General features: G+C 35.6%; 1 protein-coding gene across 1 annotated transcript; it reads left to right on the forward strand.

The window, feature by feature from the left end:
- Window positions 1-666: 666 nt before the first annotated feature.
- On the forward strand, window positions 667-23,618 carry LOC139963520 (ER degradation-enhancing alpha-mannosidase-like protein 3). The gene is made up of 20 exons (XM_071964357.1): window positions 667-1,055; window positions 3,950-3,995; window positions 4,639-4,739; window positions 5,493-5,645; window positions 6,042-6,195; window positions 6,888-7,010; window positions 7,871-7,976; window positions 8,780-8,877; window positions 9,377-9,502; window positions 9,979-10,062; window positions 10,941-11,024; window positions 11,222-11,346; window positions 11,813-11,981; window positions 12,592-12,767; window positions 13,154-13,289; window positions 13,642-13,723; window positions 14,668-14,786; window positions 15,958-16,077; window positions 16,919-17,144; window positions 18,585-23,618. Exons 1-20 carry the CDS (start codon window positions 949-951, stop codon window positions 19,583-19,585), a joined length of 3,336 nt encoding a protein of 1,111 aa, XP_071820458.1. The 5' UTR covers window positions 667-948; the 3' UTR covers window positions 19,586-23,618.
- Window positions 23,619-23,695: the final 77 nt, after the last annotated feature.

The following is a 23,695-nucleotide window of genomic DNA, read 5'->3' on the forward strand; positions in this document are numbered from 1 at the left end:
CCTCATACATGAAAAATATGTGGCAGGCGTTGCAGACTGATTGGTAAAAAGAGGTCATTTTACGACCAAGACAGGTCGATTACATAATCTCAAGAAACTTTGCTTTGATAGCGTGCCATGGTTGGGGTCAGTATATACAGCAAACCTTTAAGCCAAAGTTATCAAGATATCAAAACGAGCACCCGGTAACCTGTTTTTCCTTGTGATCCGACATGGCTCTCACCCGGCCCTGGTGCAAGGCGTTCTATTGGTAGGCCTACTGGGGTTCACTGTCATTGTGTGGCGAAGATGTGATGTCAGTCAAGATTTAAAGATTATATTTGTAACTCACTGGTTCCGGAATCTCTTTCTAGCTGAAAACTTCTTTGCTTTTTTTCCAAGATTTAAAGATATCACAATGGTAAAACAATTTGGGTGTAGCAACTGCGTGAATTATATATATATATTAATAGTCACAGTATAGTGACTATGCATTAGTTGAAAAGGAACATATGCGGTGTTTGGCAGTCGAACAGGGAAGTCTAATAAATACAAAGTAACACACTATATAGGCCTTTGTTTAGTTGGATATGGACTCGTGCACTGAGAACTTAGAATGGACAATGGATAAATATTTGGATTCTATACCTGCCAGAGAAGGTTTATATGAAGCGAATGCAGCCGTGACATGTTGGCAATATCAAGTTGTTGCCTCTACGTCATAATTACTAAAGCTTTGTCGCAGATGTTACAACAAGTTTAGCAGATCAAGAAATCACGCCTATACACTGTTCATTCTGCATCACCGAGCTTTATCTAGCATTTTTACTAGTCATTTATGGTAGTACATATATTCTATAGAGGAACCGATTTGACTAAGCGTTACGTGTCCCCAAAGGCCCGGCGTTTCACAATTACCCCGATTTTCGGGGTTCTCTTCGTTCCTTAGGGTGGGTGATCAAAAATGTCATGATGGAGACAAATTTCTCAAGCACTGCCTGTTTTCTCCTTTTAATATTTTGCCAGCTTTTCAGAGCAAGCGGAGGACTCACTACATTGGACAAGGCAGTAGCAAGGTGCAGTACACTTTATGTTTACTACCTTGTGTGTACACAGTGTAGTTTCAGTTAGCCTAGGCATTAAGTTCGGTTGTTATGTACACGATGATCTATCATAACCTAGCCTAGACTGACTTCACGTGACATACATACGAGCATGTTGATGTAGCCTAGCTTAGCCAATTAAAGTACTAGTGGTACGACTGCTAGTACTAATTGTAATTTGTGTCAATCAATTTGGCTATATACATTAAAAAAGTAACACAGTTTGTAAAGTTTCACTCTAGCCTGTCTAGCCTAGTAATAATCTAACATTGAGTATAACTTAGTATAGTTGACCAAGTCTAAGTTTACTAACTAATCTTAACTTTTATTTAAGGCTGAGGTCACACTAATTAGCGTCAACAGGCCGATTTCACGACAACTAACGACAACTCACGACAACTCAAGACAACAAGTTTAAAATACCATCAATACAATTGATGTTATCAGAGTATATCTGGAAACACCGTTAAAACTGACTGGAACCAATATTTGATATGATGGGGTCATTTTGGAGAGAAAATAACTGTAGCTTCCTATTTTTCGTGAAATTGGCTCTTGCTGTAGGGTGTCATGGTGAAATCGTGTATTAGTGGTGTCCGAACTTCGCAATGTTCCAAACTTCGCAATACTGACTATACTACTACTACTAAGTACTAGCCCACCCTTACTCATAAGGCCAAGGCTCATTATTTATTTGAAGATGTTAGGCCTAACTTCTGACCTGTTTACTTGTCTATGATAGTCCAAAAATTAATCGCCCATGAATAAACCTGGCAAGGAGGGAGGGACAGTTGTCTGCAGGTGAGTGACAGTGGTGCATGACCCCGTGGCCCTGGGTGACCTACATTGTGAGACACTCCCTGCCCGTTCTTTTCCATGTGGAAATGTTGGTATTCTGTTGGGAGGGTCTGTGGCTGGAATAACAGAAAACTGTTTACAAAAGAAATCCAAAAGATTGTTGTTGATGTTATCCTTTGATGTTTACAATGTTAGCATATATACTGTAGCAAAGTTAAACAAGAAACACGTGTTAAAAAAACACTTCCAGCATGAACCCAGGGCACTCTTGTGCCTAGTTTTAAAACAAAGCATTTGCAGGCATAAGGAAGTCCCTGTAATTTGTGATTGTGTTGATGATACAGTTCAGTCAAATTCTGTTCCATAAAAGGAATCTATGTGACGGTGTTCACATGTGTCTAGTACAGTACATGTTGGCCTATTATTAACTGTTTACAGTAGCAGCTAGTATTACCATATTAGGGACAAGGTACTGTACTTCCCTTATCAGTCTAAGCTGTGTTAGGGTACAAAATAATAGCTGATGTTAAATAGACATTTGACTCAAATCATTATTTCATAGGATAACCTAGTCTTAGCTGCCAATCTTATTCAGTTTGGAATGACAAAAGTGATAATTATATATACCACATAAATTATGGTTGAACTCTGCAAATTTTCCTTGGCCAGTTCCATTACAGCATGGCAAACTGTTACCATTACACATGTCACTGAGTTTGTTACATGCTAACTAATGAGAGTATTGACGTATTGTCGCTCATCAATTCTCTAAACCAGTCAGTTTTCGGGACTCTGCCAATAACAATTCGATAAATTTGTTAGTTATCAACTATACATGTCTTGGATTAAATGTAGGTAAAGAAAACCGAGTACTGTATCTTCAGCCAGTTCACAGTCTAAGTCTTCATCTTTTTGCAGGAAAATAAAAGTGACTTTGCAAATGTCCCATACAACAGGTCACCACTTATCAAATATTTTGTTCCAGGATTGTTATATCAATTTAAGAAGCTGTTGATTAGTCACAAGACTTAATGTACTGTAGGAAGATTTTATTTTGCAACTGGTCAGTGACTTTTAATGGTAGGGTCAGATCCAAAACCTCTGCCAATGTTATGGACGGAAATTCACAGAGATAAAGTCCCATCAAAAATAGTGTGAGAGTTAGTATTTGGTGAGGTATGCATGATTGTTCTAAGTTGGGAGATACCATATAACAGAAAAAAATTAATTGGGTGGTGCAATATTACAGTAGTCTGTATATGCAAATTAGGTGTTCGTTATTGATGGAATCAGAAAAATGATCAATTCCCACCAACCTTCATAGTGGGTCAAAACTCTGTGAAGTGTTCAGGATTTCAAAGTATAAGGTACTTTACATTACAGGCCTGGTACCTAAGCTTTATCATACTCCCACTCATAATCTTCTATGTACCTCCATTAACCCACTACCCCAAACCAATATTCTGTGTTATGGACGGAATGTACAACGTTATGGATGGAAGGTTTTGTCCTGATTTAAGATCAACTCTTCAATTGTGAAGTGTGTGTTATAAGTTAATACTTATGGCCAGTATGTGTAATAATATCAAATAAAATTGAATTTATTATAAGAAGGGAAAGAGCAAGTCCTGAAATAGGAATTGTTATGGACGGAATGTTATGGACGGAAAGTATTGAATTAGCCTAAAATGAATTGCTATAGCACATGAAAAGGTTCACTCTTGCTGAAGGTACTCATCAGGTGGCTTTCAGCACTATAAGCAGAGGCTGACAGGTTGACAGGTTTTGGATCTGACCCAGTACTGACTTTATGTAAAGGTAGTAAGGTACTTAAAGGTACTGTACTTAAAGGTATGAAATTGTGAAGGGTTCCTTCGTTGGTTTGATGACTATAAACCACATTAAATGGGAATTAAACACTATAGCTGGCTTCCGATCATACGTTATGGTATCATTACTTGGAAGATGGAAAAACAACACTTTCATCCGCTATCCTTTCGAAATGTTGAACCGTTAGGGACGTTTTTTTCAAATAATAAAATTTCAGCATTTGTTTGGTTCTTTTGCAGAGAACAAGTTCTAGAGATGTTTCTCCATGGTTACAACTCTTATATGGTAAGTTGTTCTTACAGAATTGTTTACTGTTTCCAATAATCTCTTTAGGTTGAAGAATATCAAGATTTACTTTATAGTTATTTGTTGACCTGATAATTCATTTGGCTATTTTGCATTGAGCAGCCCAAGTGAATAACATATTCATGTCAGAAGTGCCCTGATGTATATAGTACATCATGTTATCCAGGCTTCAATTGTAGCCAAATTCAAATTTAGAATTGTAGATGCAATGTGAATCATTTATTCCAATTTGATGAACAGTACTCATCAGTGTTGTCATCCTCTATTTCAGCTTGTCAATGTACAGATCAACAGGAAAAACATGGATTTTTGTGTCAATATCTTCATTAATAAAATATATTCATCAAGAGTCTTGAGTGCATAGAATTTATTAGCAAGTCCTCCTGGTGGTTGTTTGTCAATTCTTAGGTCGGCCCCATTAGCAAGTCCTCCTGGTTGTTGGCACCATACAGTATGTTACAGTACAGATATCAGCTGAAATAATTATGATTTCATTGTCATGTGTTTGTGTTCTGTTTTTATATCTTAATGTAATCAATATGACAACATGTTAAAGTTTTGTTTGACATTTAATATTTATCTGTTATTTTATCCCTATTTTTTAATATTTCTTTTGTGACAGACATATGCATACCCTGCAGATGAATTGATGCCATTAAGTTGCACTGGCAGGGTCAGGGGTCAACAACCAAGCAGAGGAGATATTGATGACACCCTAGGAAGGTAACCGGGGTCTTTGAGCAGCAGTTATACACAGTGACAGCCTATATATATATATATATATACAACTATATATGATCAATTAAACTAGTAACAGAGCTCTTAGAAACATATGCAGCATTAAACATACAGTAGTCTTTAATCAACAGTTATACACAGCCTATACAACTATATATCAATTAATCAAGTAACAGAGCTCTTAGAAACATTTGCAGCATTAAACCTAGTCTTTAATCAACAGTCATAAACAGCCTTTACAACTATATATCAATTAAACTAGTAACAGAGCTCTTAGAAACATTTGATGCGTTAAACCTAGTCTTTAATCAACAGCTATACACAGCCTATACAACTATATATCAATTAAACTAGTAACAGAGCTCTTAGAAACATTTGAAGTGTTAAACCTGGTCATAAATTACATTATATGTAGATGAAGACATGTACATAGTACTTAGCAGTACAACAAGATGTGAAATTACTAGCAACCTCCGCTACTTGATTTCCAACACCTTTGTAGATATGTGTAGATGTACAGTAGGTGTAATGTGTACATGTAGGTATAATGTGTAAATGTAGGTAAAATGTGTAGATGTATTGTGGTGTAATGTTTAGATGTAGGAATAATGTGTAGGTGTAATGTGTACATATAGGTGTAATGTGTTCATTAACACTTAAAGATCGTAATGTAATATTTTGCCTGTTACATTACTCAAATTAATAACATAATTTGATCAATTAAATTTTTTTTTTCAGATTTTCCCTTACCCTTATTGATTCCTTGGACACTCTCGCAGTCTTGGGACTCCTAGATGAATTTGAAGATGCAGTACATCGAGTAGTGCATGATGTGACCTTTGACACGGATATAGTAGTCTCTGTGTTTGAAACTAATATTAGAGTACTTGGGTAAGTAATACAGACTCTGTTTTTCAAAATAATATAAGAGTACTTGGGTAAGTAGTACAGACTGTTCTTTCAAACTAATATAAGAGTACTTGGGTAAGTAATACAGACTCTGTTCTTTCAAACTAATATAAGAGTACTTGGGTAAGTAATACAGACTCTGTTCTTTCAAACTAATGTAGTATTAATGTGGATTCCTCATCATCATCATATGATTATACATACTGACACTGTACATACTGTCATGTTTGTTTTGCTTTAATTATATTTCTTGCTTGCTTGAAACCTGAAGGGTGTTTGGAACATGTGCAAGACATTCCATGTATGACTGTTATCTCATGGTATGTTGTACAGTAATGAAATGTTGATGGCATTGTTGTAATTTTGTTTGTCACCTAGGGGGTTGCTTGGGGGTCATGTCTCGGCAATTAGTTTGAGAAAAAGCCACAACCGGATGGCTTGGTATAAGGATGAACTTCTCTACATGGCTAAAGATCTTGGATACCGTCTTCTACCGGCATTCAACACCACCACAGGGGTTCCCTATCCAAGGGTAAGTCCTCTTAATATTATTTAAGGACATGTATATGAAGGACCAATGGTTACTACCTTTGGGTTTAAGCCATCTTATTTGGTTCTCGTAGGTAGCCTAGATTCTGCCAGGTAAGATTCTGCACGGCCTATTCAGTGTGTTCATACACTGTGAAACCACCAGACAGTCTTGCCTGCTTGAACTCTATGCCTAATTCATGAGCAAAAGAGTGATAAACAAAACCTAAGTTAATAAATTACCCATCACTGCCTTCTGTGTAGTTTGAGGTTTGTTAAATGTCATATGAATTCATCAATTGCACGAAAATCAGAACTGAAGCTTTCGGAGAAACTTTCAAATTTAGTTGAAACAGTCAGGACATTATGGATGTGCAGCTGTCAGTTTGGAAAAAAACTGTTTGTAGGTGAGAGCTGGGGGAGAGGGGGGGGGGAGGGTTCACTTTACAAAAACTTCACAACAAACTTAAAAATATTCCTATCCTAGACAAGGTAATGAGGTACACCATTGATAGAGTATGTAAAGAGTATGTATAGCTCACTATTATAAACAGAAGAATGATACTGAGACCATTCTGTAAAACATCCATCATTAAGTTATGGAACATCTACAAAATATTGCTTTCACTAGGAAATAAAAACAACTCAAGTAACTGACAAAATTTGGTGTTTAATAATTATTTTGTTTGATTCCAGGTTAATTTACGGCATGGTATTGGTAAAGACAGGAAAGAGAAAGACACTTGTACAGCTTGTGCTGGTTCCATGCTCTTAGAGTTCTCTGCCTTAAGCAGATTAACAGGCGACCCTATATTTGAGGTGAGAGTCTAACTTTATCTTCAATGAAACATTTGCAGGAATTCCATTTGTTTCTATCAATTTCATCACTCAGGCCCTTTCTCAAATGTTTTTGAACTGTTATACAAAATAATAAATATGAAATTTTTATTTCATTATTTAATATTAAATTTTGATAGAAAGTTGAGTATGAAATATAATCCAAATTTTACCCAAATATGATTTTTTTGGGGGGAGGTATGTAGACATCTTTGCTCTTTCAAGCCTGGTTATAATTTACTTCATTTTATGTATTTGGAATCCTGAAATGCTGCACTGAATGTATATAGTATATGTATATAGTAGTAATGTATATAGTTACACACTGTGGGCAATTCATATAGGCTAGGCTGCATACAGTGAAGGTTTGGATATGACACGTTATTTAGTGAGGTTAGCTGGACAAATGAGCCTATAGCTTAGCTGCTGGATTTTTAAATGTACGTAAATTTGCAAAATATTTTAGCCATGTACTCAGGTTTGGATTAAAAAGCCAAAGTTTCAAACTTTTTTTTTTTAATTTGAAGAATACTGATATTGCTTGCTATCTCAAGGCAGTAGTTATGTTAAATTTGTCCTTGTGGGTTTCCTCATGGCAGGGATGGCAGGGGTCAGTAGGAGGGGGGAGGGGATGAATAGGTCTGCAGTCAATAGTAGATAAAGAGTTCAAGTTACCATGTATACATAGTGTGGCAAACTTTTGTTAATGTATTTATTGTATGCATCCAGCTAGTTAGTAATGAACTTAACTTATTTTACAAACTGTGTCTGGATACAGCATTCTGTGTTTACATCATTCTGTGTTTACAGCATTCTATCAATGTTTTTGTTTCACCCTACAGGACAAAGCACAACACGTAATGCATACTCTGTGGGCCAAGAGACAGAGGAGCAGTAACCTAGTAGGCACAGTCATAAATATTCATACAGGGGACTGGGTTAGGAGAGGTAAGTGTTGAATTTGTCATAAATATTCATACAGGAGATTGGGTTAGGAGGGGTAAGTGTTGAATTTGTCATAAATATTCATACAGGAGACTGGGTTAGGAGGGGTAAGTGTTGAATTTGTCATAAATATTCATATAGAAGAATGGGTTAGGAGGTGTTTGTGTTAAATTTGTCTCAAATATTCATACAGGAGACTGGGTTAGGAGAAGTAAGTGTTGAATTTGCCATATATATTCTTACAGGAGATTGGGTTAGGAGAGTTAAGTGTTGAATTTGTCATAAATATTCATACATGAGATTGGGTTAGGAGGGGTAAGTTCTGTGGTAGGCTGCAATCATGACTGTATTAAAAACCGTATTATAGTATATATCTTATGTTGATCATAGCACAATGAATATTGTGGAATAGACATGAAAAACTTCTTATTCCGGCTGAAAAATTTTCTGAATGTGTCGAGGCAGAACTAAGTAAAGATGAACAAGGTTTGTTTGGTATAATTACTATTACTGTGAAATAATTTACAGCAAACAATGTGTTCAATGCAAAGGCTTACTGGAGTGGATGACATCCATGTTGTCATCTAATAAATATTCAACAGGTAAAGCAACCCTACATGACAAACCCTATTCAAGGGAGTTGACAGGTAAGGCAGCTTTGATGGAAGGAAGGGGGGGGGGGGGCTTGACAAATGATATGGTGAAATTTATGCTTCATACAGACTTTTAAAGGGTAGACTTATTTCAAACATATGTCACTTAAACTTATAATTTAATATTTGTAATGTTTTGTCCTTGGTTTACAGATAGTGGAGTTGGTGCTGGCATCGACTCCTACTATGAATATCTTCTTAAAGGTTACATCCTCCTGGGTGACGATGGATACTATGAAAGATTCTCTACGGTATGTCTCATTTTATTGGCAAATATTTGGAAAGCTACAAAAAAAAAAAAAAAAATATTGATAACCAAACTTTCATATGAAGATTTAATGAGATTCTGGGCTTGATTTGGTTTTATGTTGAAGATATTCATCATTAAACTCTTGTAACATTTAAATTTTCTTGACTATGCAGGTTTTTACTTCAATGGAAGGAGGAATATTTTAAATTTAAAGACGAGGATATCACAGGTTCTTTCTGTTGCCATGGCATCTTGCATAATAGCTATATCGTCCTATGATCTGGCTGTTATACTCTTTGATCTTATTCTGTCCAATGATCTGTTTGTTACATCTCATTACCTATGTATACCATTCCATTATGTACCATTAACTCAAAAACTGGTTGAACCATTTTATGATCCATTTGTGCCATTCCATTATCAGTGTGTGCCATCACATAGTTTTACTTCTCTATGTATATTGTTTATCAAGGTGGTGTTGTATCTTCTTTCTCTTGCAGCATTATGATGCTATAATGACCTACATCAACAAAGGACCAAACTTCATTGATGTTCATATGCACAGGCCTCAGTCAAAATCTAGGAACTTTATGGATGCTCTCTTTGCATTTTGGCCTGGACTTCAGGTAAGTCTTCATTATCGTGGTAGGATACCATTAATAAGATTCCTAAAGTGTCAGTCATTGGCCTGTGAAATTAATACAGGCAGGGTTACATTTGTGCACTGCACCCTCTATGGCCAGGATGTTTCTCATTAGTAATATAAGTGTGTTGCCAATGTCATTATGATCATTCTGATTATGTTGTGTAATATTCCTAAATAATTTGGTAGTCCTCAACCTTACCTAGAGATGTGTCTACCATTTGAGTGCTTACAATTTATGACGTATGAACCGATTAATGGATCCAGAACAGTTTGTGTCCCACAAATATGAAAGTAGTTATATTCTGCTGTGATTTTGACAGACTTAGTAATTGATGTGTTTTGTAGTATCTTTGTTATTTCCTTTGAATTGTTCACTAGACTCCGAAAAAGTTGATGCAAGGACAGGTTTTATACTTTCTTTATTTCATTTGATCTAAATATTTTGTTCTCTCGCAGGTGCTATTTGGTGACATAGGTCCTGCCATTAAAACGCATGAAATGCTCTACCAGGTCACGCAAAGACATAAATTTCTTCCAGAGGTTAGAAAACAGGATTTGTCTTTATTTCTCAGATTCTAAGAAACAACCAATTTAGTGTAGCAGTTTTGCATCTTGTTGCCAATTTCCAGCAATTATTCCAAACCTTCTTTCTGTACATAGCAAATTGAATACTGCATTTGATGAAACGAAGACACACTTCCAGATGGTTTTCACCTAACAAAATTCTAAGAATGAAGACCTATGTGAACACCTTCAATTCTTAAAAACTGTCAACCCTGCTCTCATAAAATTTTCATCACATGTAAGAAACAAAGTGGAAATTTTCAACATAATTAATATTTTCATCATCATTTGAAGTGAAATGTGACTAGCTAATGGACTGCATTTTTCTGTGACTTTAGTATCTACTCAGATTATGAAATTTTTGCTCAAATCTGTTGACCGCTGCCTTAAAAGCTATAGTTAGTTTGGGACAGGCTGTTTGAAGTTTCTTTAGATCATGGTTGGTCTTTCTGGCCTTCCAAATGGTTTCCCTCATTACCTCATATGCCACTGTACTCTTTAGAAGTTAGAAAGTTGATGCACAATTTGACAAGTCTCTCCTCAATAAAGGTGTTTGGCAGTTGGTAATAGGGACAACTTTTAGCCATCTTATGGTAAACCTAAAACATTGCCATGTAAACTTATACACATTTAAGGTGTTCCCTGTGACTAGCATTGTTTGGTGTGAGCCATTAACCTTTAAACAGTGGCTATTAATCCTATTTAAAATCATTTTCATTTGACTTGTCAAGACTATTTATAACCTTGTCCCTGTATTGTTTTTCTCTGTTGTGTGCTCTAAATGTCCCAATAGGACACATCTTGAACACTATCCGATTGAGACCATACAAGAGTTTATTAATCTTATTTGGCAGGCATTCACCCCTGAATACGATGTTTACTGGGGTCAGCATCCCTTGAGGCCAGAATTTGTGGAGAGTACCTACTTTCTTTACAAGGTGAGTTCATGTTTAATATCATCCTCCATGTGTTGTATCCTTTACAGTTTACACCTACCTGAGTGGGAGTGGCCATTTTACTGCATGCATATTATTCCAGATGGTTAGTACATTGTGACTGACATTGTTAACAGCATTCATGAGCTCTACGTTTCTTATTGTTTCATTAATGTTTCTTTGTTCAACTTATTCTTCAGGCCACTAACGACCCTCACTACCTAGAGGTTGGTAGAGATGTTATGGACAGCTTACAGAAGTACGCTAGGGTACCATGCGGGTTTGCTGGAATCAAGGATGTCCGAACTGGAAGTCACGAAGACAGGTTGGTACCCTGCTCATATGAATAGCTTACTACTAATTTAATATAATTTAGTGGTAGGGTACATTTCTGTTTAATAATCTTTAAATATAATTATTAGAGTTCAAAGGAGTAAAAGGTACAGAAAAGGTTAGTAAGGAAGTGAATACTTGCTTTATATCTACAATGTATAGCCAATGTTGGTAATTTAATGTAGCCAAGAAATATTATTTCACAGGAAATATTTGAAAGTTACAGTTTTGTAACTTTTGAAAGTTACTCTTTTGACTGATATCGGAATATTTCATGGTTTCTCGTCGATACATACATTTTCTCTAAATTTGTCACTTTAATCTGTAAATAGCAGAGGAAGGGGAACAATGACCATATTTCTAGCAATTCTTCCAGCAGATCTGAAATTGTAAAGATATTAAAGTAAGCAATTATTTATTTCAATTCTGTTTCTTTTTTCACCCCCCCCCCCCCTCAGGATGGATTCTTTTGTTTTAGCAGAAACCTTCAAGTACCTCTTCCTCCTATTCTCTGAGCCTCAGGACTTAGTGCTTCCAATTGATGACTATCTATTTACTACAGAGGCTCACCTCCTACCTCTGACCTTAGCTAATTATAAGGTGAACAGCACCACAACCCAGATGGCTGTAAGTATTCAACCTATTTGCTTTCATTACTTGTACTTGTTGTATTGGTATTATTACTCTCTCTTGGGTATATTTTGTTGTGAAACACGTTAAAAAGATTAAACGGAGATAAAAAAAATTGTAGCTTGGATTATGGTGATGTAAGTGTTTAGCTAAAACGTAAAGTAATTTGAATGAAATGATGACGATCGTAAAAATAGCAAAAGAGAAATAAGCTTCAGTCGAGAAGGTTCAGAGTTGCCTTAATTTGATTAAATAATTAATCGTTTGTACTAATTATAAGTTCATAGGTGAGTCAATTACATGTTAGGAACCTTTAAAAAATGTTTTATGATTTCATAGAAAAGAGAGTTTGGATTTTATAATTTTGCCAGATTGTTTTTGGAAAAGGAAATTAAAGGGAATTGATATTTTGTGAAGGCAAAATATCATGCAAGACACAAATGTCAAAGAAAAGTATACCCCCCAACCCACTCCAACTTTCTAATGTTAGATTTAATAATGTTATATAAGCTTTGAAGTTTTTTAAGAAGGTGCATATACTAACTTGCAAGTTTGTTTATTCCGTTTGCATGTTATATCAAGTCAGATCTTCTGTCTCTTCTTACAGTCCCACTTTAGTCCCTCGAAGGATTCTCCTCCTACTAATTCTGAACGGTCCTGCCCCAGTCATGAATTTCATTTTCCATCCGGTAAGCTATATTCTGCCGCTGTAAGGAATTCCTTGCCTAGCTTACAATCTACAAGTTGCCCAACTTCCAACAAAGAAACAGAGATCAGCAATAAGTAAGTTATCTTTGAAATTATTTGCATATTCATATATTTATTGATTTGATATTGTTTTGCTGTTCATTCATTTGGTGAAACTTGAATATTCATTATGCAAGAGGTTTGACACATTATTTGAAAAGAATTCTGGTTTAGTGGCAACTTAAGGTGTAAAACACAATTAAGCTAGGGACATGAAAATGGATTGTCCTAGTGTATCACCCAATGTCATATTTACATTTAGCTGTAAAGAATGTGAGGAGTCACTATATTACTGTGTTGTATGGCACACAGTTAATGTACTACTGTGTTGAAAAATGAATATGAAATGGAGGAAGATATAAGACTAATTAATGGACAAAATTAAAGAGCATGAGATTATAATCATCTCATTCCCTTTGCAGGCCGTCCAAACCTCGATTAAAAGCTTCAGAGTTTGTACCTGGCAACAGTGAACACATGCATCAGCTGGGTAAGATGGGTATCCAGCTAGTTACTCTAGACGATGGACGGGTACAATTAATGCACAGTGCTTCCAAGGTGAGTCATTACCGACCTATTATTATGGACCAGTCCTCAGTAAATAAAGGGTCCAGTTTTGTAACATGGTGGGCGGGTGTTACACTCAGAACCAGTCTTCCATGGGTTTTTTGGAGCTCTATAGAAACATTCCATTCAGATTCAAACACTGTATGTAGTTATTTTCCCCTGGTCCTATTCAGCACTGTTGGGGACCTATTTTGTGCACTGGGTCCTGTCTAGCATTTTGCCTGGTCCTATCACTGTTGGGGACCTATTTTGAGCTCTGGGGTCCTGTCTAGCATTGTATAACTTTCCTGGGGGTGTGAGATCTGCTTGGTCATCTCTGTATCTTTTCTTTTTGCTTCTCAAGGCTGAAACACCAGCAGATGCAGAAGAAGGAATGAAGTTTATGCAGGAGATTATTGAAATAACCAAAACACAGCAAGCTGAGAGTAAGTCCTACTCCTCATTAATATGACTCAGATATCTATGTTATTACAACCATATGGAATGAAGTTTATGCAGGAGATTTTTGAAATAACCAAAACACAGCAAGCTGAGAGTAAGTCCTACTCCTCATTAATGTGACTCAGATATCTATGTTATTACAACCATATGGAATTAAGTTTATGCAGGAGATTATTGAAATAACCAAAACACAGCAAGCTGAGAGTAAGTCCTACTCCTCATTAGTATGACTCAGATATCTATGTTATTACAACCATATTGCTGCTCACAAATAGAGAGATACAAACAATTTAGTCTCATTTAGTCAAATGTTGAGTTCCAGTAATTGAATGGAATGTATTATTATTTTGCACTTTGAAGTTGATAACTGCTGTCAACGTTCTCACTTAGATTCCTCTGGATTATCAAAATTAACAGGTTGAGTTTTTAGTCACCTTAACTTTCTTTTCAAAGTCGAGAAAAATTATCCGACAATTGTGGCAAATTTCAACATCAAATGTAGGTTTGGCTCAAGTGAATCTGCCTGGATTGGGTTATAAAAACAACAGACCCTCTGGAACTCTAACCAACTATCTGTAATATTTCTGAATTGCTCCAGGAAGAGAACTATTTACATACTGAACTTTCAGTCTCCATTTGTGAATTTGTATTAATTGTCAGTACTCTATGGTAATTTACATTAACAACCACAATTACTGCAGCGGAATATATACATATGGTTATTATTATAATAACTTTAGCAGGTTGTAATCTTAGAGAGAAACCAAAATTATACCTCCTCTCCCTCTCTTAAAAATTTTCAAACAGAATAGTTTGTTATCAGTATCATCAATCAGGAAAAGTATAGATTTTGGAATGGTGGGTTTTTGTTTTCATAATAAAATGAAGTCTCTTTAAATATATTGAGGTATTTTATTTAATCTGACAGATGTTGACTATCATCCACGAGTAGTTCAAATAATATCACCTGATCTTCTGAGAAACATTGTCCTGGCCGCCGGCCCGGCACAGTTCGGCGCAGACCTTGACGGCAGTAAAAAACAAGCGGTGAGTATGGTAATACTGATGGCCATCAAACATGAACAGTATGACATCAATCAGTAGCTGTATGATAATACTGATGGCCATCAAACCTGAACAGCATGACATCAAGCTGTATGATAATACTGATGGCCATCAAACCTGAACAGCATGCCATCAATCAGTAGCTGTATGATAATACTGATGGCCATCAAACCTGAACAGCATGACATCAAGCTGTATGATAATACTGATGGCCATCAAACCTGAACAGCATGCCATCAATCAGTAGCTGTATGATAATACTGATGGCCATCAAACCTGAACAGCATGACATCAATCAGTAGCTGTATGATAATACTGATGGCCATCAAACCTGAACAGCATGACATCAATCAGTAGCTGTATGATTACACTGATGGCCATCAAACCTGGACAGCATGACATCAATCAATAGCTGTATGATAATACTGATGGCCATCAAACCTGAACAGCATGACATCAATCAGTAGCTGTATGATAATACTGATGGCCATCAAACCTGAACAGCATGACATCAATCAGTAGCTGTATGATTACACTGATGGCCATCAAACCTGGACAGCATGACATCAATCAATAGCTGTATGATAATACTGATGGCCATCAAACCTGAACAGCATGACATCAATCAGTAGCTGTATGATAATACTGATGGCCATCAAACCTGAACAGCATGACATCAATCAGTAGCTGTATGATAATACTGATGGCCATCAAACCTGAACAGCATGACATCAATCAGTCACTGTATGATATTTCAAGGATATATGCATCACATTTCAAGGATTTATGTATTACATTTCAAGGATGTGTGCTTCATATCAAATTTAGTTGTATAATCTTGGAAAATTCATTTGGAAATTATGAGCAACAAAGCAAAAATTCAGAATGAAATTTGGACTGATGTGTTTATTTTCACTTGCTCTGCTTTGTTAATCCTGAGACTTGGTTAGACCTTTAGTTGTATGTAGACTTCTGCTATTGTTATATTGCTTTAATAGTTAAACAGTTCTCCATTAGATAGACATGTTACAAGTTTGATGAGTAAAACCTTGTGGGATTGAATTACATTTTAAGGATTTTGTATATTGATTTAATTATGTTATTGACATTTTTGGCTGATTTGATTACCCTCTGTTTTTGTTGTTGTTGACAGATCCTTGGATCATTAGTACAAGCCAATCCTTTCCATGGTTGCACAGAGCTGGTAAACAAAGATCAAGTACAAGGCAGAATAGTGATGGCCCAGCGAGGAAATTGTATGTTCATTGAAAAGGTAACAATTATTACTATCTTCCAGTAAATTGATGACTGAAGCCACCCATCAGATGGCCCTGGTGTCATAATTAATATCACCAGACAGATCCCATCAGTCAGGAGTAGATACAAGAATAATTGTCACAATCCTGTTATGAAGTAATGGAATTGACCAGATATGACTAAAGATGATAAAAAATGACATCAGATATCCCTGCTTCTTTAAGGATGTGATCTCCTTAACGCTAATCCATTAAATTATTCTTAATAAATTCTAACAACTTAACCGACCATGTTTTTTCATCAGCATGTGAACAACAGAACATCTTTGATGTGTTTTAATACCATTTTCCCTTTGAAAAATTTGTAATGTGAATGGGAACATGTCATTTCAGGACACAAAATTATCACGTTTTTCCCTGTTGAGTTTTATGTTGCATCTTAGGAACTGACCTAATGGTCTTTTTATTAGACTTAATAGTTCAGTCACTTTAATTGATGAGCCTCAGCTGTTTAATGGGTTAACAATTAAAAATGTTACAGATCTACAAGCTGGGGGGCTAACACTGTTTTTGAAAGAGTGTCGACAAAAGAGAATTTTTTGCCTGAAGCTGCTCATCTTTTAAGCGATCACGATATTGTTAGACTTGCTCACCACTGATGACCTGAGTTTGAATCACTCAGTCTTCAATAATACTTCTGTTCTGTAAATGTTTGTTATTTTTCACAGGAATATGAAAATAAATCTTGACAATCTCGCACAGGACCAGAACTGTTGGTTCTGCTACTCATTGGTTCCTTAATTGGAAATCTTTAAGTGTTTTAAGTTTTCCTTGCTGATTATTTTGTGTTATTTTCAGGCTAGAATATTGGAGAAGCTCGGTGCTCTGGGAGTGATAATAACGGACAACAATGAATCGTCCAGCAGTGATACCTCTGCAACATTTGCAATGTCTGGGGACGGCACAGATGATGTCAACATTGGGGTTGTGTTCCTGTTCTACAAGGAAGGAAAGATTCTAGTGGATGCCTTGCAGAACAACGCAAGAGTGGATGTCGTTGTCGTAGATAAGGCTAAGTCAGCTGGTAAGATGAAATCTTGAGTAAACTTTGATGTTGAGTACTTAACTAAGAACTGAGTACACTTTGATGTTGAATAATTTACTAAGAACTGAGTACACTTTGATGTTGAGTACTTTACTTAAAGCTGAGTACACTTTGATGTTGAGTAAGTTGTTAAAACTGTATTTACTTTGATGTTGAGTACTTTACTGAGAACTGAGTGCACTTTGATGTTGAGTACTTTACTGAGAACTGAGTGCACTTTGATGTTGAGTACTTTACTTAAAACTGAGTGCACTTTGATGTTGGGTACTTGACTTAAAACTGAGTACACTTTGATGTTGAGTACTTTACTGAGAACTGAGTACACTTTGATGTTGAGTACTTAAATGAGTACACTTTGACGTTGAGTACTTTACTGAGTACCCTTTGATGTTGAGTACTTTACTTAAAACTGAGTACACTTTGATGTTGAGTACTTTTCTTAAAACTGAGTGCACTTTGATGTCGGGTACTTTACTTAAAACTGAGTACACTTTGATGTTGAGTACTTTAATGAGTTCACTTTGACGTTGAGTACTTTACTGAGTACCCTTTGATGTTGAGTACTTTACTTAAAACTGAGTACACTTTGCTGTTGAGTACTTTACTTAAAACTGAGTACACTTTGCTGTTGAGTACTTTATTTAAAACTGAGTACACTTTGATGTTGAGTACTTTACTGAGTACACTTTGATGTTGAGTACTTTACTGAGTACACTTTGATGTTGAGTACTTAACTTAAAACTGAGTACACTTTGATGTTGATCACTTTACTTAAAACTCATTACATGATGAGTACAGTATATAACCTCACTTCCCCTACTGTGCTATTTCCTGCCATTTCATACCTGAAGCATCACACCCTTCCCTCTTACATCTGTATAAGGTACCATTTATAGAGTATTTGGGTGCTAGCTTCAATTCACAACCCTCCCTGTAACATCTATATAAGTTACCTTTTCTAGAGTATTTGGGTGTTAGTTGCATATGACAACCCTTCCTCTAATTAGCCACAAGATATAATTATATTAAATGTTTTATGGTCTCTAAGTTTTACATTGTAGATGCTTGTGCAGTCTTTTTGTAACATAAATCAGACCAACATTGCTTCTGAATGTGCTCAAGGACTTCAAGTGAAAAACCAAATCCCTTTAATATCTCTTGATAACCTAAACATTATGTTTATTGTGTGTTATTCATCACTTATGTATCTATTTCAAGTCATCTGAAGTTGTCATGGACAGTAATATGCAAAGCTTGAAAAATTGTGTAATGTTGAATATCAGGTTATTTATAGCCCTCCACTCCCCCACAAACTATGTTCTATTTTACTCATTTCAAACAATAAAGCATGTCAGTAACACTCCAAACATGTTGATTCATTTTGTCTTTTTCATTTTCTTTCAACGTCAACCCTTACAGATGAGATCAACATCCTCGACATACAGCTGCAAATGGACGAGCGTCTGGGAATTGCACCAGTGAGGGCCAATGTGGGCACACCAGATGCCAGATATTACCAACAAGATGACGGAGGTGCAGCTATCCCCTCTGGAGGACCTCAGAGTGAGGGGCTACAGACCACTCTACCTCGTCAACCTACAGACAGCACATCTCAGGGAGGTATGATGCCTGATGAGGTGGAACTGGCTGGAATAAAACTCAGCGAGGGCAGCATCACTGCAGATGCATCACAGGATGAGGACGCTGCCGTGATAGAAGAGGGCAGCAAACAGACTAGTAAACCAGACAAAGTCTTTGTGAACGTTGACAACGTGCAAGACTTACTGCAGTATGCAGGACTGGAGGCCGATTTATATTTAGTTAACAACCACCAAAATAAACTGGAAGAAGGGAGAGAGATCTATTCCAAGGTCAGTCCACAGGAACTGCAATTAAGGATGGAGAAAATACTCTTCAAATATATGGCCTCGGATAAGGGGAGAACTTACCAACAGGACCAGCAGAGGTCCAAGGATGGGGGCTTAGAGAGCACCTCAGTGGGGGGTATAGTAGCCCCCGAGGACATGGATTTAGTCCTATTACAAATACAAGAAGAATTTATGAAACTAGAAAGTATACAAAATGCATTTCAAAATCTGAATCCAAACCAAGAGGCATCCATTCCAGATTATAGCGGAGCGGTCAACGAGGTGGACGGAGTTCCCAACAGTGCAATCAAAGGTGATGAACACGCTGGCAGTCAGTCAAGTATAGAAGATAGAACAACTAGGCAAACAGTAGGTCTTTCATCCAGGGGAGAGGCGGGGGGTGACCCCGCACCCCTCAGCAGAGTCGAATTATTACAGAAACGGAGGGATGAGATCAGAGAAGAATTGAACAGACAACACAAAGAGAATATAGCTTCCCAGGAGAACAGGAGGACTGACAAAACAGTAGAGAATAAAAAACAGGAGCTTTAACTTAGATTAATATGATTAGGATGATGTTAAGGAATCCATTATGGTGTTCAATGGATGGTTCTAGTTTGTTTAAAAATCATGATGGATACAGGAAAGAATAGAGTTATATATGTATATGCTGTCCTTGACAAGTGCAGATATTATCAAATAAGTTGAATCTGTGAAGAAACTTTCATAGTTGTCATTTGAAGATGGGGAATACAGTTACTCAGTGAAATTAATTTATTATGTAGCTATGATTAATATTATTTTACAAGACAGAAATAAGTATTTAGTATTGTTTAAAAGAGTGAGTTGTAAGACTTGAACGTAGAAAGGTATAGGATATACTTTTAATGAAATTTTACATCACAGGCACAATGAAGTTATGTAAATAATCAACCTAAATGAGTTGAGTTAAAGGGCAGCAAAGTCGCTTTTTTAATTTTATTTATTAGAGTACAAAGTTATAAATTATAAAGAGTGTAATTTTTGTTTGTTTAAAAGACACCAGTTTTGGAGATAATTAATATAACATTTTCTGTAAACATAACCAACATTTTTATATTCCATACCCTTATTTTTAAATTTTTCACCTATGTCGACCTGAGGTTATCCATCCCAAAATAAACTTTGTGATTAGTTCCATTGATTATAATCTATAGGTTCCATCCACTTAATACTGGATGTGTCAAAGGTCAACTTTCTGTTGGGATGTATATATTTGTTATGTAATATTCTCACATAAATGGAGACCCTCAATCTAAATAAAATCTCTGTTTGGGAACAACCATTGGAATAATCCTAATTAACTAATTAATTCCAATACAAAAGGTTTTGTGTTCCACAAATTTAAGTTAATTTCTCTCTGGAGTCTTCTACAACCTTTGAGGTTTCTATCTGTAATTTAAAACTATTGTTTAATACTCACTGAAAATATTGAGTTCAAACAATCTTTTTCTGTTATAAAATTTGTATACTTTTGCGATTTATATATAAGATGATAGTGTTGTTGTGATATGGGATTATCCATAACCAATGGATTGAATATTTCATTTACCCAATGCAGATGATATCGCAGTAACTTATTGATAAATGCACTTTCTTGCTGTAAGTTATCTCTAGTTTTATTGATTGATACTGAGTTCCTTTGGTAGAATAATCTATGATGTTAGGCTTGATTGTAAAATGAACTGACTACCTGCCAGTAAACTCTGTTGCATTTTTGATCTTCAAATTTGGCGGTGTTTTGCTCAGGCAAATCTTTTCCAAAGGATATTGCGAGCAAAGTCATATCTGGTTATGTTTATCACTATATGGTTATATTGCAACAACACTGATCAATATTATAATAATATTCATAAGGAAGCAGTCCTATACATTTTCGTACATCTATTCTCATCTGCTCCTATGGTTCTAAGGTTAAGTACAAATGATATTACACCTGTGTAAGCATCTTGTATTCAAGAAACTTCCTGGGATTGCAGGAACTTCAAAATTCAACTTTTGTTTTAATTACAAGTGAAATTAAAAGCTTATTTGCTTTCTTGACGACACAGTGTGTGTATCAAAGTATTTTGGATCATCATTAATCCATTTATTTTTCCAAAACTTGCATTCTTGCTTAATCTCAATTAAATCTTTGTTAAATTTATTTTGGTGCTAATAAATTTTTTGGACTTAGTTTACAGAAGAAATTGGGAAAAGGGGAATTTTGTTGTTGTTGAAAAATGTTGAAGTTGAGATGAGGTCTTTAAAGGATTTGGTAATATGCAATGTGTAACAGCTATTAATCATGGTCGAATTCATCTAACTAGTGCTTAACTGTGTTTTGTATAAAATGGTTTATTCATAGTTATCCTTATTATATTTATCCTGTGAAATTATCCAAGGAAACATATTTAAGACTTGAAAAAATTCATGTTTTAATTCATTTTAAGTTTGGTTAATTAGTGGGTTAATTAGTTTGTAAGGATGTAATAATAAGTAGATTTAGTGTATGTTGATGTCAAAGGGTGACTTTAGTCTTGACATGTTTTAGTCCAATAAATAAGAACAACATGGTTGTTTTGCTAATAGTCATACCTCATTAACACAAATATGATTTTCTTCTTATATTAAGTATGTCTAAATTTCTGAAGTTCTTTGTGATAATTAAGCATCGCTTCTATTTACGGTGCATAATGTAAGATGTATATTTTAGATTATCTATTATCGAGGAGAGTGTCATGAAGTGTGTTGTGTGAAATTATTTGTCATCAAAATAAGTTAGTTTTGTATTTGTCTCAATGTCTTATGTGTACTAAATTGTGATTAAATTAGCTTGGTTTGGTGCTATATTGGAAGGACAGTTCATTTGATAATTTAAGATAGTCATCAATCAATGTATTTATGACTCGTCGTTATCCAGTGGGCTCATTCATCAAGAATCATTTCAATCGAAGATAGACGTAAAAGGTAACAGACAGACAGACAGACACACAAACACACACACACTCAAAGACACATAAACACCCCCTGTATGTGAGTTATCAACAGTTTTTATATGTAATAACATGTTATATTTTGTGGCCTAGTACAACCTTTCTTATAAATACAGTTGTGAAGCAGGAATCTTTGTTTCACTCAACTATAATAAATCAAGCAAAGAAGCCTAGCCTACCCAAGGAAAGACATTTTGGTCACAAAACTGTCATGTCAATTTGAAATATAGAAGAACTTTTTTTTCTGTGTTGCCCCTGCTACCCTTAAACCAGCATATGTCAACTCATTTGTTGGTCTCCTCTCAAAGTTTGGTTTGTTTTTATTGTATCCTTCTAATCTTTACTCAGTTTTTATCTTTCAAAAGTGTTCATATGGCCCATGGTTACAACATAATGTCTATAAACATTACATTTCCAGTGTTTTCTTTTGTTCCTGTTTCCTAGCATTTTATTCATTTTTTAAACGTTAGTAAAAAAAAAACTTGCTCATTTATTTCATTGTTTTATCTTGATTATTTAGTGTACAGTCTTAAGTCAAATTTAATTTAATTTAATTTTATTGAGATATCTTGTTTGACTATGTAACATTATAACAGGATACACATATATTTCATCAGGCATCGTCATGTCTCAAGTCATCAGATGAACATGAATGGAACACTAATGTCATGACTGATACTCTAAATGTTTTCAATTTTTTTCGAAAACATTATTATGTTTGTAAGACTTTCCACTCCTTGCAGAGAAAGTATTCCCTGCACAGCCTTATTTGCACTTAAGAATCGGGCCAAAAACCATGGTTGTTACAATGCTCCATTAACGTGTGAATTTTGGTAAGAAGTGGGAAAAAAGTGTTGAAAGAAACCAGCCACTGCTGAAGCCTCCAATGTTGGACCTGAGCAGTTTTGAAAATTGGTTCCTCTACAAGAATCTATTGATTCCTGTATTAGTTACTGATTTCTGTACTGTTTTAGTAGTGCTTCTTGTATTGGTTACTGTACTAATTCATCACTAGTTCCTCACTAGAACCATCACTGGTTCCTGTGTTGATCCCTGTACTGATTCTTGTACTGGTTGTTTTACTGGTTCTTGTACTGCATCATGTATTGATTCTAGTATTGTTCCGTTAGTGAATAGGGCACTGATTGCTTTACTGATTCTTGTACTGATCCTTGTACTGATTCTTGTACTGGTTGCTTAATTGATTCTTGTACTGATCCCTGTACTGATTCTTGTGCTGGTTGCTTTACATATTTTGGTACTGGTTCCTGTACTGGTATCCAGACATATAGGAGCGTTAAATTAAACACTAAAATATCTGAGTGGAAAATACTTTGAGATTGGCTGTTGAATACTTCAAGTTTGAACAATACTGAACACTGTTGGACTTTATAGCATATTGGAGGATTATGTTTCTGGCCTCTAAATTATGAGAATATCATTAGATGTTTGCATGCTGTCATAACCCTAAAGAGTTTTCACATATGCTAAGCATATGTTATGATTAAATAATTGTTGTCTTATTAGTTTAGGTAGATGGTTAATTAATACATTTTAAAATCACTTTTAAATTGGTTCTGTTCTCAGATCTTGTGTTGACTCACCAGATTGGGTAGTGGAAAGTAGAAGGGGTGTCTTAATTCATCTT

This window comes from Apostichopus japonicus, chromosome 22 (assembly GCF_037975245.1).
Source record: "Apostichopus japonicus isolate 1M-3 chromosome 22, ASM3797524v1, whole genome shotgun sequence".
Taxonomy (NCBI): domain Eukaryota; kingdom Metazoa; phylum Echinodermata; class Holothuroidea; order Aspidochirotida; family Stichopodidae; genus Apostichopus; species Apostichopus japonicus.